We start from the raw sequence: 15,675 nt of genomic DNA on the forward strand, positions 1-15,675 counted from the left end.
AGAATATGCAAAATATAATATTTGAGACTTTCTGCTACTGTTGCACTTTTGTCAATGAAAAATGTAGTTGCTTACAAAAATACATGATAAAAATTACACTTATAACATTCTACCACTATATTTGATGATGTACTAAGTACTAACCCCAGAAATCACGGATTGTGACTTTTCGGCGTAAGATGTTCTTTGCTGTATCATGCACAGTCTGCTAAAATCCACTAAAACCGGTGTAACGTTAAAATGTGCCCCAGTTTTGGTGTTTGAGATCTGAAAACGATCACACAAGCTAGCACTCTCAACAACATCGTTGAAGGAATCTAGAGGAATTGAGCTAATGTCGCTTTCTGTTGCCATGTAGCCTTACTCAATTTAATTGTATAGGTATCGCAAAGTGAACGACGGAAAAGCGTTTTCGCTCCGAACCGATGACTGTTTCGACTATCTGAACTTGTCTAAAAATATTTTATTGGCGAGTTAAATCTTCTTATTCATTTACTATCTTCAGTAACGGACGGAATTGTACACTGGCTGAAGGGCGAAGATTCACGTTTTTTTTATCATTCTCCTTCGCTAAGTACAACAAAACAGTCTCGCATAGCAGTACAATATATGTCCTGATTGGCTTTTATAAGCTTCTCTCTCCCAAATCGCGAGAGTCTAATTTTTTATCCTTTTCCGGTTTCTTGTGGCAATTGGCACCGGCGTGTAGGTGAGTCAATATATTTTTGTGTTTTATTGTCTATTGAGGCGTCGTAACAAAGCTATAATTTAACAAAGTTGTTATATGTACTATATTCTTCAACAAGTTCAAGTTTAGGCCAATTCATTGTTTTCTACGGGCGTGCCCGATGAAGAGTTTTCGGCTCAGATGCGTGTTCATTCATTCGCAACACCACTTTTTTGCTTGCTATCTTTTATGATTGATAAGGTTCATTTTTTATTTTTGTCTACAACAGCATATTTATGATGAGTTTTATATCGTTGAATTTTCAACTGCTGACCTGAAAAGTGTTGTGTGGATTTCATTGTGCAATGTATATATCCTTGTCCTCATCAAATTGGTAAGAAAGTCGTGCATTTAGAGTAAACTCAGTGGCAAGGCCGGTTTTAATTCTAGAATATGCACTTCTTTAAATAGTTCTCTTATTTCAAAATCCATTGTAGGCGATACTAACGCTAGTGCTGTGGTTTGAAACTTTGGATGTATTGTGCCTGGTTTACATTAATAAAATTTGGTTCGCTTTCAAGTTAGAGTTTTTGTAACCATATAAAAATGTATTGCAGTAATTTTTACGGTGTAAAGAAAAACTGTTCCAAGTTAAAAAATTTCCTTAGCGTGCCATTTTTTGTATTTTGTAGACATTGTTGCGTTAGAAAGTGTGTATCTCTTTACTCAACTCACAATGGCACATCCATTAGCTACTGAGAAAATCTGGTTTGATAAGGCAAGGGTTGAGGAGGCCGAGTCCAACTACTATGCAAAGAAATACAGCGGTGATAACGCCGTCGGCTCCGCTGTAAGATAATTAAATCGCTAAATTTTTCGTATCAATTTCTATAACGTGACAATGTCTCAAAATATTTAAGCAGCATATATAAAAAAATATGTGTAGTTAAGGCATTAATTGTATAACAAATTAATGAGCACTCAGGTAATGGTTTGTCATCTTCTTGCAGACAGCCACCTTGCTTGCTGATATCAAAAATATCAAGGATCACATACAAGGAGTGCTAGCAGTGAGTACCATGCTCGACACCAGTTATGTAGTTCTTAGTCATTGAACCATGTAGTTCTTAGTTGTTGAACCCAGCTAATGGATGGCTTTGCTGCTCACCTAATTTTCTTATCGCTGTGTAGGAAACAAAAAGTAACTTGTCCAAATGTATTCTTTCATAATGATGTTTTGGCATCATTTCAAATACAGCCAATAGATTTTTATTGATTTTCCATCATTTAGAATTTTCCTCTTGTGAGACAAGTTCACCCTTCATTTTAGAGTGGATCAGAAGAAGAAGAAATCGACATGCAGAGGTTAGAAAAATTAGAGACAGAGAATCAGGCTTTGAAGGCTTTAATCAACACATTAGAGGCTCGAGTATGCGCCCTCGAGATGGGTAACAAGCCTGCTGAAGCCCCTTCTAAGCCAGTATGCATCAAGTTTTTTTTTCTGTTCTATGCTGTCAGATGTAGTTGGTAGTTGTTTATTTTGTGGCTCATAAGTTCATGTTAAACAGATTGTTTTGACAAATAGTTCTTCTCCGCATTACCTTGAGTGTTGTGTTAGGCTGCCGCACCTGCTGCTGAAGAGGAAGATGATGATGACATTGATCTTTTTGGTTCTGATGATGAGGAGGATGCAGAAGCTGAAAGAATTAAACAGGAGAGGTTAGCCGCTTATGCTGCCAAAAAAGCTAAGAAGCCAACTCTGATTGCCAAGAGTAATATCATCCTAGATGTGAGTTGACCACTGCTTTTGAAGGTTTTCACGTTTTTGTGTTGGAAAATCGTAAATATGTGATTGGTTTCATTGTTACTGTAGTAATCTTGTAAATTTTTGTCGGGTTATTCATGGTTATTTGGACCATTCTAAAACAAGTAGTTGCTATTTTTTATTTCCTCCGTTTCCGTCTATTCATCATTAGCTCACTAATTTCATGTTTGTGTGCACAGGTAAAACCCTGGGATGATGAGACAGACCTAGCTGAGATGGAGAAACTTGTTAGGGGTATTGAGATGGATGGCCTTCTCTGGGGTACAGCTAAACTTGTTGAAGTCGGTTATGGGATCAAAAAACTACAAATTAGTTGTGTGGTTGAGGATGACAAAGTCGGCACAGATGACCTTGAAGAGGCTATAGTAGCGTTTGAAGATTTTGTATGTATCCAGTTTTGTTTCTCATTCATTTAAACATAGTCCTATTTTATTATTTCCTTGTTATTGTCCCTTTCCTATTTTGTTGTTTGCTGGCAATCCAAAACACCTGCTACTACCAACACTTTTAAGCTATTTAATCATACACTAGCGTGACATGCTATGAATTTATGGTTTTCGAATAGGCGGTTTTGCTCGTAGAATGAGGAGGGCACATTTTCCTGATACACAGGAGGGTTCGCACAACTCGCAATTCTTCATGGCTGGCGAGTTTACGTGCTACGAAAAAATTATCACACATCTCGGCATTGTCCTATATTAGTCGGTTACGTTTTTAGCTACAACGGGGCGCATATTTTATATCGCGGCTGACACTCCTAAAATGTGTTTAATGTCAAAGCGTGTAAAAATTTGCTTTCAATTTCGGAGTTAATTTTTTATTTCATAGATACTACTTCTAAAACGCATGCATTACAAACAGAGCTGCGTAGGGATGTTGTAAAGATGTCACTAATGAAGATGATGAAAATCCAACCTCCATTCGCAAGATTTGTGCAATAATATAAATATGGATGTTTAGATCATACGCAGTACTTAGTTGTTGATACGATGTTTTCAAAATTTCTCCCCTTGAAACGGTTGTTTGAATCGCTTAGAAGAATTGAAGATTCGACGGTTTAAACCATTTACATGCTACGAAGATAAAAACAAATATGACGAAACTTTGTAGCACTAATGATACATGGTAATTTAGAAAGGGCCAGCAGCCCCTCTTAGTCATGTATGCAGTCCATTGTCATAAAACTGCAGTCAGCATTGCTTGTTTGTGAGTTAATGTTCTGACTTGGTTAAATGTTGACTTGCAACAAAATTCACATTACAGTTATTTGGTATCAAAAGATTCACCATGTCTTACTCTGCTGTGTTGTAAGTGCAAAATATGTGGAAATGTGATTACAAGCTCTTAACAGCTCAAAAACGGAAAGCCGCCATAGATTGGAATCAATCAGTTTACTTCTCTGGCGTAGTCATTACATTTTTTATTGTTTTGTCATGTGATGTTCTCACATGAATTGAAAGGCCAATAAAAGGCTCAATATAAAACTTCTTGTAGCACTAGTTTATGACAAGCACTTCGGGTTTTACCGAAGAGCCGTATCAAATATAGATGCTCGCTACTTTAACAGTTTTGTTTCGGCTTGGTCTAATCATCTAGTCGTAATCTAATCTTGTGACCCATACTTCGTGATTAATTTCTGCAGAATTTTTCGGTTATCGTAGGTGACCAACAGGCTCATCATGTTTATCAGACAATGATATGTACTCCTTCGAGCTAAGGTTAAAATATTGAACGAATTTTCACAGTAGGTTATAAGATATCAATGCGGAAAGTGACAGCATTACAATGACGATAAAGTAGACACGTAAGAACAATAGACATGGTTTTATTGAATGCGTGAAGTACATTTGTGAAAATATTTCGACGAATGGGGTTGCGCGAAACGGTAAACAAAAACCACCTCGTACAACTATGTCCCATTTGAGCTGTTTTGGAAAGAGATTCCAATCTACGGCTGTCTCATGATGGCTGCGATTAACTGTTTGTTTTTTAGCTTTTAAGAGCTTGTAATCACGTTTCCAAATATTTTGCACCTACAACACAGAGTAAGACATGATGAATCTTTAGATAGCAAATAACTGTAATGTGAATTTTGTTGCAAGTCAACCTTTAACTGTAATTTTATGTATGCTAGAGGGTGAAAAAGTGCTAAATTGTAATTGACAGAATTTAAAAACTACTTTTGTAACAATATAATCATATTTCATTTTTCAAGCAGTGACATAAGGTTATTTTTTCGTTAAAACATGGACATGAATTACACTGTCAATGGTGATACTTAGCCAATGCGTAAACGCAAGACAAAAGTTTTTAGTTTCCATTCTTATGTATTTTTGCCTGATAAGTCGCAAAGTAGTTGTATGATTACCCAACATAACAAATAATTATAACATTAAGGCTGGCGCTTCACCATATTTATTCGTCCCACGCTTAACTATTCAACTGTGGCAACCAGCTTGTGCATGTATCATCTTGTGGTATGTGCTAGCAAGAAATTCCTCCTTTACACGAATTGAAAATTTGAGAAAATGTCTGTAAAAATTGGCCATGGTCGGAAGTCGTATGTTTAAAGACTGTTAACCCATGCTGTGCTTTCTTGAACAAGGACTTGGAACTCGAGTGATCTATATTATTATATACTAATATATATATAATATAAGTATTTAGTGCTGCATCTGTTTTCCAATCATTATGGTGCAAAGATCATGAATCTTTCTGTCAATTTCCTGGCTTATAAACAATGATAAAACCTGACATTTGGTTAAAATCACACAAAAAATATTTACACTTTCAGTCCATGTTATCCGCTACTGTTAATGCAATATTTTATGCTATTGGCTAACCTTAAGCTAGGCAGGAATATCGTCTTTATCGATTAATGTTAACTGCATTGATATGATTGCATGCTGTCATGTGTATGCAAGAGTATACATTAGCTGAGACCACGTTTGTTGTTTTCTTACACAGGTTCAGAGTGTAGACGTTGCTGCTTTTAACAAGATTTGAGAAGTTGTCAACCCATGCTCTACCTGCTCTTCTCAAGAACAGTTATCTTATTTTTGGCTCAGTTCTTCTGTTGGTCCGTCTGTTACATCTGAACGTTGAATAAACAATGTTAAAAGGTGTTTTGCTGTTTTCAGATGTGAACGCTTCTCTACACTTGTTGTCTTTGTACACTCCATTCTAAAACAAAAAGAGAGTTTGTTAGTCACTAAAATCTATTGGTGCTCCGGCTTGTTAAAGATTACAGTGAACTAGTAGACATTATTTCTGCTGAGGTCCCATAGAGCTTAATACAGTATAGTTAACAGTTTGATCTTTTATGAGCATGCCATCTATGGCGTCATCACTGCATCTGTATATTTACAATGGCACAGTTTGCTTTCCTTTACTGCCATGACCATATAATTTTAATCATAACACGGACTAATCGGCTAGAAACCTTACCATTCGTATGTGGTCAGTTTCTACACGGCAGTTACAAAGAATGTTGTTCCACACATCCTTGCAACTGACAGTTGCATTCCTAGCTAAGGACAGAGCTACAGAGCTAAACTGTACAAGTAGCTACGGCTATTAAGGCAAATTTGTACTAAAACACAAAATATGCTTGCAGATGTAATAAGTGTAAACCTTGTCAAAGACAAATCTCGCAACAATAGATGGATTTAGACCTCAGTGACTTCAAATCAGAGTGTACTGCTAACGATCATAATGATAATTAACGGTAATGAAGGCTTGATCTAGCACATCTTAATAGCAGAGGCTAAGATGTGCAGGTTTCCGGTCAATATATTAGTGCATATTGCTGCTGAATAGTCAAAATAACTCTTAAATTGTTTGTTGTATTGACACTGCAAATAATTACACCTGTGAATAAAAATGGGTTTATTAGCATGCATTATGAGCTTCACGTAATACATAAGACTCAATTACAAAGCAAATGTTCTTGACACCGGCTTATGAAGATTATAATAACCATTATCGCTGAAGGACATCTCAATTTCTCTTCACAAGCGTAATCTGTAAATCTTAAACACTTGCCATTCTTTGATCTATTGATTTAGTAAGTTACCTGTGACAACGCTGGGATCTTAACATTTGTTGCTGCTGTTTGTGGCTTCTCGGTTTGAGTTTTGCTCTTGGTGCGTATATTGTTCAGAACGGACCTTTAGGAGTTTCTAAGATTGCAAAGCGAACCTACAGAGGCAGCGGCTGAAATTTTCAAATCTCCATACGTAGTGGTACGTGAGCAAGTCTATTCAAACCCTTTCAATCGTATTCTTTTATCCTAACTTTTTACAGTAAGGAAATTCTACTTTTCCAACTGATAGTTGTTCACATGATTCTTGGTATGTTGTGTGTGTGTATATAAGCAGATTTATGGCTGTCTAAATGCCATAGGTCTTGTAATGAAAAGTATTTTCATTGCCTCTAATGTACCTTCCTATAAACAATTATATTTTTTTGATTTGGAAAATATCGATGGTAATGATAACTGTCATTATTACTTTTAAATAATAATTAAAAAGTATCGCTGGCCGTTACCATTGTTGATACTGGTAGCGCAAATGTAGATATGTACATGTACTCCTTTTTAACCCAACAATGCTCTGACTGATGTTGTATCTTAACAACTTCGCCAAACATTCACTTGTTATAAATAGAATGACAGCCAGTACTAATTAATTGTCATTCATTTTTGCCAGGAAGGCTATTTTCACACTTAATTTGACTATCAAATACGTTTTGGTGCAAATTTGACTAGAGGCATCTTCAATAGTCGTGAAGCACTGACTAGAGACCTTCAATATCAGCAAGGCTTTGGAATCATTGCCTTGACGGACCTCCTGCACAGCGTTACTAATTGCTGAAAATAATAAAAACTCTTTTAACATAAAACAGCAATAGACCTACTCCTTAAATTTATCCAATTTCTTTTTGTTGGTTGCTTTTCATCGCCAACCAAGTCATGTTTCAATTTGATATTATATCGATATAAGTGCTTTGAGTGCATTGTCTAGTTTAATTAACTTCTGACCAGCTTTCAGCATTGTTTAGTAGTTAAGAAGTTGAGAGACATCACACTAGGCCCTGAGTGAATTATTATAATTTGCATTTAAATCAGGGGCCTTGTTTCAACTCTTTCAAAACTACTCTAGGAATTATGCAATTATTTTCTCACATGTAGTCTAGATGGTGGTCTATCCACATATACATTTATGGTCTCCCATGCTTGGAAACATTGTTATGGAATACTAAACAAACAATTTATAACCCTTATCTCTGTCTTGCTTATATAAGTGCAAATTTGACTAGCGGATTATTGCGAGCTTTTAGCTAAACTTTCACAGCAATAATGTCGAAAATTGTTGCTATATGCAACTATTGCTAATAGAGAGTACATGTAGTTGGCAATATTTCATTGAGCTCCTGCACAAAAGAAGTTTACAGATTATATTTGCAATTTTTCCTTGTTCAGCGAGACATTATGTTTAAAATTCAACATGATTGTATTTATCAGCCCCTAATTTATGTTTCATCACAAGTAAAAATAGTTATTTCTAAAAATTTTATTTAATAAATAAATGCATCTCGTAACCAGTTTTGTGTGAGGAAATTCTAGCGTAAGTTATTATACAAGACGCCAAACTGAAAACCTTAAAAAATATTTTTTGTTAAAAAAAATGAGCGAAGTAACTGGTGGCCAATAAATGAAGTAAAATATAGCCATACCGAATTTAACTGCAGAAACTTACTAAAATATCTCAATACAACACTTTGCAGTAAATACTTTGACAATATGTGATTTCATATACCAAGATTTAGCTGTAGGCAATGGCTGGCATTCTAGACCTCTCTACCGTCAGAATCAATTTAGGTCTAACAAAACCGCTAAAATCATACCAATGAATCAAAGCCATAGCCATCATAATCACGGCCCGTCGTAACATCATACTGCTCAATCCAGCACTAAATTTTCACTTTTTGGATAGAGATTACGCAGTTACCCATGCCTTTAATAGAATGTGACTCATATTCAACTGAAAATCCTGCTGAAAACCAAAATCTAGAAACTTTTGCTTCTGGTTTAACTCATAATCAGACTTGTAAGAAAACTGGTAGTTTTTTATCTCAACCAGTTAGAATCACTTTCCTCATGGGGGTCACTATCCTCAGTTATATTCGTGCCTGTCATTCATAAAACACAAAAACATATGAGCACATTGTTTCCGTTGCAAGCACCTGCGGCGTGTCGACTGTAGCTTCAAGATTAGCTGATCTATTGATTAGGCCTGAGAGAGTTTATTCATTTTAGTCATAGCAGCAGCCGACTGACGGTTTCAATGAATAGGAAGTTTGTGATTCCGCGATAAGATGTATTATTCATGGCTGGTTTCTCACCACTCGCATTTAATTATTAATATCATATATACACAGTTTGGCTTGTCGGCTAACCTATTCAGCAGAAACTTTTGACATCTATAGCAGGTGAGTCCTTTGGTCATTTTTGATTACATGTATTTATTTTTCAAATCAACAATCTCTTTATTTACTGTTAAATATCACATTTTTTAAGTGTTGCTACTGTACATTTGGTGAATTCGGAAGCATCTGCCATTGATGACAAAGTTTGTTAGACACCTTTATAGCCATATTGGAAAGAGTTTTGCTTCCTGACCTATATACACATAGGTTGAGCCACATCTAATGACCTGCAAGTTAGAAGACTGTCATTTTATTGAGACAACAAACATATTCGATGATGTCTAATGACAGCGAATAGCATTTCTGACCCGATACATATTTTTGCCTCAACTTTTTCTGTAAAAGATGATTGGAAATTGGTGAGTTTTTGCAGAATTTGTAACGACATGTTGTCCGTTGAATAATGGTTTTAGCAAAACGGTCTCTGTGTTGCTACCCATACAGCTATTTGACTAGCGCAAGCAGCCTGTTACTGTTATCAAACGGTTGCTACCGCCATTAGAGATTTACTGCCATTTTCAATTTATTAAATCAAGTTTTTTTAATAAATACGATTTTAAGCGCGAGGTTCAAACTTTAGCAATAATGTTAGGACTTAACTACCTTACCTACTGCAAGCTCAAACTAATCAGGTATCAACTACCAGCATGTAAATGTGTGTGAGAGCATTCCCTGTAAGGTCAAGGGTCTGCTTAGTTTACTGCAAGCAGAGGCTGTGCATGTTTTTAAGAGAATTTTTTCACAGAGAATGGTCTCTGTGATCTTGGCTAGACATGTCTGAACCCAGTGGCACTGGAAACCTCTGGGACCGGAAACATTTCTAGGTGCAGAGAGTGAATTATGATTGATATCATTATTCTCAACACTGGTGACCTCTTTTGGGATTCGAACCCCAACCTGAAGAATGCAAGTCAGGCGCACTAGTCCACTAGGCCACGGGTGCATCCAAACACATATACAGGCTCTGAAAATGTTTTAATCATTGGCCGCTAGATGTGTAGAGTATGTCATATTTCACTATTGTACAATGAATCTCAAATAATGATATATCACTTTCTATGGGTAAATAAAAAGTCTCGCATGAAATATTTTGCATAACAGATTTGTTCGCTTTTCATTCATGTTCAGAGCCAGAAATTAGAAGCGCTCAAGTGTTTGTGTATAATAAAAATCGAGGTAGTTCTTTCAAAGAATAATAAAAAATAATTTTAAATATTTGTTGTCATCTATACAACGAGCAAGCTTGTTGGCATTATGCCAATGGAGGCCAAAGAATAGCGAATATTGATTTATGTAAGATGCTGTCATTGCCCCTTGGAGACTGGGCAGTGGTCTGCGGACAGCCTACCCTGCGCATATTAGCAAGACGTGCACGGGATTCAACGCGATGTTATTTAGTTTGCAACAAAAGCTTTAAATTTGGAAAATCATTGCTCATTTATGCTTTTGTTATCGTATTATCACCCTCGCATTACTTGTGAATATATAACTCTTTGTTTTGGCTGTTTGTTTATCAATAGAACCATCATTGCTTATTGATCAATTACACGTTTATGGATTTAATAACAATCATCTCCTGTGTTGATATGAAGGAGTGTGATTGTTATATAAACATAATCAATGACTGTTGACCACTCTAATCGTAACAAATTACACCAACCTTCTAGTGAATAGTAACAGAACTTCTGTTCATCGGCGTAATGTTCCCAAGGAGAAGTAGATGTGCGTTTGTAAAGATACCTGTAAGAATAGCGTAAAGTGCTGGATAAAATACTCATCCTATTATATATATAGTACTCTATTGGCAATAACTTCATTTCACAAATAGAAATCTTTTTCAAATTAGGCTATACAACAATAGTAAAACAAAAAAGGGGAAAAAAAGCAACAGTTAGCCATTGAAACTGAATAAATAGTCTGCACAAAATTAGCGCAAATCCTTTTTGCTGAAGTTCAAAAACTCATAAACTTCTGGCAGATAGCAAATAAATATGAATTTGCACCAAATTTTTAATAAATTTTATGAGAAAGTATCGGTATTTTTCTATCATTTACAATCGTTTTTGATGTTTAAAGTGAGCTGACTACCAGGCTGTTTCCAAATTAAAATTAACAAAACTTGATCGCAATTGAAAAGCTCAGATCATGAAAACGTGTGAAGAGACTGACAGAATAAAGATGGTTAACACTGCAACTTGAAAGCAATAGCATATATCAACTATAGCTATGATAGCCACTAGTGATGTCATTTTGTACATATTTTTCTTCTGAGTGTTTTAACCACGATAAAGTTTGGTCAACTGCAATCTTGAAACATCCTGACAATCAGATCACCTCAAACATCAAAACATTCGCAAATATAGAAAAGCAGCAATATTTTAAAATAGAATTAATTAAATCTTGTGTAAGTTGGTCTTTAAGTTTCAATCCAGTCATAAAATTAACAAGACTTTATTAAAGTGCAGATAGTTCCTAGCTAACTGCAAAGATATTTTTCTATCAGACACTAATTTGGTTTTAATCCTCCAAGTCGAGACTGCTGCTGCCAAAGTTATCAGTCGAAAGGATATTTTTTGAAATCCTTTTGTAAGGCGCCGGTGTCACGCTTGAATAGAAAAGGGTTATCGCTCACTTACAGTAGTCAGAAGACAAGCATAATAACCCCAACTCGAGTCTAGACTGTCTCCTACCAGAGATTATAATGACATTTGTTCTAGTCTTTACTTTATCAGCCTTGATTAGCGTTAGCTGGAAGTTAGGGGCGTCGGTCTAATACCTTTGTTAGGTTAGGTTCTTTGTTTTATTAAAGAAGATTTTGGACCTCTGCACTGATATGTATGTCTATTTCCATGTCTATACATCCGCAAATCATTGTATGATGATAACAAGAGAACTGTTTGTTCTTTGTATTATTTCATTCTTAAAGCACTTTACCTCGCTCTGCATTCACTAATCAAGCAACATGAAAGACCAGTTGGTTGACATTTGCTGGATATGGTAGGTTGCTAAAAACAAGTTTACCGGTATTCTGTTTTTGAAACTGTGTATATAAACTTCCATCAGTTCATTTGTTGTTTTTTGTTTGCATATATGTACATGTAAGTTTTGAAATTCCAAATAAGTAACCGCTTCAAATCTTAACTTGTCTATGACAGTTGTGTTATTTTAAAAATAAGGCCTGTTTTTATTTATATAAACATGTATTCAATAACTTACCATGAGGCTTGGAAAGAAATAGACAGCAGTCACCTGTAAACATTAATTATGTAGAGAGCATATCAGAGTTTTGTTTCTGAAAGTTTGAACAAATACAATACACTATTATTCATTTATAAGAGGTTTTCCATAGACAGGTTTAAAATAGATCTTCTACAATAATCTCCATTCTCTGCATATTTCTTTTTCCGATGGTAGAACAGTCCACTCCATAGTCCATACATCATGATTCTCTTCTTTTCTTTTTGGCCTTTCCCATTTATTTTCCTCCTTCACATCTTTCGTCAGGCTCTCGCGCCGAGAGCGTGTCCGGACCCCCTCTTTTCCTCCTTTTGTATTTATTCATTCATTAGAGTCTTCCCATAGAATCTTCCTTGTATTTCATTAAAATCTTCTTCAATAAACCTGGAACTCTGCAACTCCTTTTATCTGATACCAAAACTGCCCACTCCATATTTCACCCGTAATTCTATTCCGTTCCCTTGGTTTTCTCTTTTCTTAAACGATTATAATCCATTACGAACTTTAAAATTTACTGTTATAGTGTTTTTTTGTAAACTGGCTGCCGCTTCACTTAGCTCGAGGCTGAAATAGAATAAACATGGAAATAATTTCTATACTGAATAGTCTTCAAGACCATAGATAGCTAGAATCATCAATCCCTTAGCAACCAGTACACTTCTCTTCTAGGGACCAGTAAAACTTAATTCTTCAACTGTAATTCTCAATAACTGCTGCTCAGGCGTATTCTTTACTGCGCCAATATTGGCGCATATATTATGGAGTTTACCTGCAAAGTGTTATTTCAACGACAGCGTCTTAGGTTTATGATCTTGTAGTTTAGGGAAAAACGCTCGTATCTCACTAAACAAGGGTGCTAAGTTAAAGTAATCTCCATACAACTATGAGAGTTTAAATATTTGAGCTGCTGCTATGTCCGCTGACGTACTTCTAGACCGATAACGAACTCACTGGTCATTCACTGTTGCTCATCTAATCCAAGAGCTTCACTGGCTGCTACTTGCTGCCATAAGCCTATTTAGTACTTGGGTCCTTGTACTTTATAGCCTTGTCATGTAGCAGCAGTCGTTACAAAGGCATCTGATAAGTGAGGCCACTGAACGATTATACGGAGAAAAATGGATAGAGTTAATCAGATTGGTCGATGGACTGCCTTATGTCATCAACCTGAGCTTACTCACCGCGTTCATACAGAGGTTTCAGGCGGTTTCACACCCACTCGGTGGTTTCACACCCACTCGGTGGTTTCACAGCCACTCGGTGGTTTTCTATCTAGGCTTAGTTTGTCCACAGGTTGGGGGCCGTGTGATACTCCCATTTTGCTGATCTCCTGTCTAGGCCTTATTCTCACAGAGGTTTGAGGAGGTTTCACACACATCTTTGTTTTTGACATGTAATGAAAAACATCAGTTTATTGATTATCACTGATGTCAATACAAAATTATACATAAACACATGTTCTATCTTTTCTTGCCTAGACTTAGTTCTTCTACGGGTTGGGGGCTATGTCATATACCCATTTTCCTGCTCTCCTGTCTAGGCTCGAACCTTACAGAGGTTTGTGGTGGTTTTGTTCGCGCTGTATACCTTCCTGTCTAACTTTAATTTGTACAGTGATTTGTTCTCGTATAACATACCAAGCCAGCCACTTTTATAAAACTGAAGATCAATTTAAGTTACCCCCCAGCTGTATGATTTTAAATAAACCCTAAACTTACTACATGTATATATGGTTTCACCTTAGTTTCCCACCACGGTTCGTTACAGAAACGCATTCACAAAGGGATTCGTTTGAACTCAAATTTGTTTTTTTATTCTAAATAATGTGAATATTTTTAATTTGTTGCAAGACTTGAAAAACACCATTTAAGACAATAGTTTTACATGATTCAAACCATAAACTTTTAACACGAAAGCAGCTAATATGTGAAATACGCTGAATTTCATATAATCATTTTATTAGTAGAATAGCTCAGCCCTGGAATGTCTTGAGTTAACTGTGATAGCTTGTACCTTAGCTTCAGTTCCTTACATTTTGTTGTAAAATATTAACATGTAAAGTAGCTTGTGTTTTTGGTATGATAATATAAATAAATATTATCAATAATATTTTTTTAATATTATTGAATTGTTTATAATTAACATTAATTATTAATAATATATTTATTAATAAATAAATATAAAATGATACACTAATAGGCTTCATAAAACACAGTCAGTATTACGATATACCACAACAAACTCGTCCGTGTACATCAATTTTATATAAAATAAAACTAACAAGTTAGGAATGGATCATTATTTGACAACGGAAATATATCTTCAGGTTTTCCCAGCTAATTCAGGGGTGTTTGGATTCTAAATTTCTTTTCTAAATTTGAAAAAATAAGTATTGAATTAATTTTTAGGCCATAATATGTGCAAGTTATGAAACATTCAACTATAAAGGTTAGATTGGTCGTCATTTATTAGTAATTTACAAACTTACTCAACCTTTGTTCCGAAAGTGTGCCTGTCCAAATACTCAGCTTCCAAAGGTTAAATTTAAGAGCTAAAGTAAGGAGCATTATTTTTCAGTAGTTATCCTCTCGTGTTGTGTTTTAGAGGCCACTTGGCTAGCTGTTTCTGAGTTTCCACCAGGAATGCAATGAGAACCGTTGCTGAGCCATCAACAATGCATGTGAGTATATATATTTTATTAACATTATTTTATCATTTGATTCATATTATTTTATTGCTCAGGTCAGCCTCCCACTCAGATTCCTATTTCTCTGTTTATACATCCACATAGTTATTTTAATCTCTACAACGTATGAACCAAAACTTTCATTAACACCTCTTTTGCTTCTTCTCAGCATTCTTTTTCTGAAAATTTTAGCCGTGATCAAGTTTTGACAATTTTAATTTTGAAAGATTCTAGCAATCAGATCACTTCAAAAATCAAAAACAATCACAAATGGTAGTAGAGTACCCATACTTTCTGATAAAATCTACTAAAATTTTGCGCAAGTCCGTCTTTAATTAAGGAGTTGTGTTCAATTGCGTTACATATAACATGGTAGGCTTTTGTGTGTGTTACCACACACAAAAGCCTACCATGTTACGGGGTGTGTTACCACACACCCTCTAACATGCCCATGAATCAAATCAAAAACCTTAGCTGTACTTTTACTATCTGCCAACACATACAGGAGTCCAGTGATTAACTTAACAGCACCTCCATGTAAATAAAAAAAATTGCTAAATTATTAGATATGGTTTGCTTCACGCATCAAGAAGGTCTTCACTTTACATTAGATTTCAGCTATCCGTCAGAGCTATGAAAGCGCCTGGCGCAAAACCGATGATGCAGCCAGTGTTGGCAATCAGTAACAAGCCAGACACTTTAACACATTAACTGACTTCAGTAAGGTCACAGACTCTCAGATTATCTGTTACAACTACTGCACACCTTTTG

The 15,675-nt window shown here is 35.6% G+C and overlaps 2 protein-coding genes across 3 annotated transcripts in view; one reads left to right on the plus strand and one right to left on the minus strand.

The window, feature by feature from the left end:
- Nucleotides 1–315, minus strand: part of LOC137394634 (uncharacterized) — a 51,375-nt gene extending 51,060 nt beyond the window's left edge. For both annotated transcript variants that reach the window (XM_068081385.1, XM_068081384.1), the window contains exon 1: nt 145–315. In XM_068081385.1, coding sequence (XP_067937486.1) covers nt 145–198 — 54 coding nt within the window. In that variant the 5' untranslated portion in view covers nt 199–315. The remainder of the gene's footprint in view (nt 1–144) is intronic.
- A 351-nt stretch (nt 316–666) lies between these two features.
- On the plus strand, nt 667–5,617 carry LOC137394718 (elongation factor 1-delta-like). The gene is made up of 7 exons (XM_068081486.1): nt 667–709; nt 1,360–1,517; nt 1,678–1,737; nt 1,998–2,147; nt 2,286–2,456; nt 2,672–2,875; nt 5,460–5,617. The coding sequence occupies exons 2-7, from the start codon at nt 1,404–1,406 to the stop codon at nt 5,496–5,498; spliced, it is 738 nt and encodes a 245-aa protein (XP_067937587.1). The 5' UTR covers nt 667–709; nt 1,360–1,403; the 3' UTR covers nt 5,499–5,617.
- Nucleotides 5,618–15,675: the final 10,058 nt, after the last annotated feature.

The sequence above is a fragment of the Watersipora subatra genome, chromosome 4 (assembly GCF_963576615.1).
Source record: "Watersipora subatra chromosome 4, tzWatSuba1.1, whole genome shotgun sequence".
Taxonomy (NCBI): Eukaryota; Metazoa; Bryozoa; class Gymnolaemata; order Cheilostomatida; family Watersiporidae; genus Watersipora; species Watersipora subatra.

Bases quoted from the DNA above. Each gene is read 5' to 3' on its own strand.
- LOC137394718 (XM_068081486.1), top strand. From the start codon at position 1,404: ATGGCACATCCATTAGCTACTGAGAAAATCTGGTTTGATAAGGCAAGG. The intron at 1,738-1,997 runs GTGAGTACCATG...CCTTCATTTTAG, and splicing joins ACATACAAGGAGTGCTAGCA to AGTGGATCAGAAGAAGAAGA. The intron at 2,457-2,671 runs GTGAGTTGACCA...TTGTGTGCACAG, and splicing joins AGAGTAATATCATCCTAGAT to GTAAAACCCTGGGATGATGA.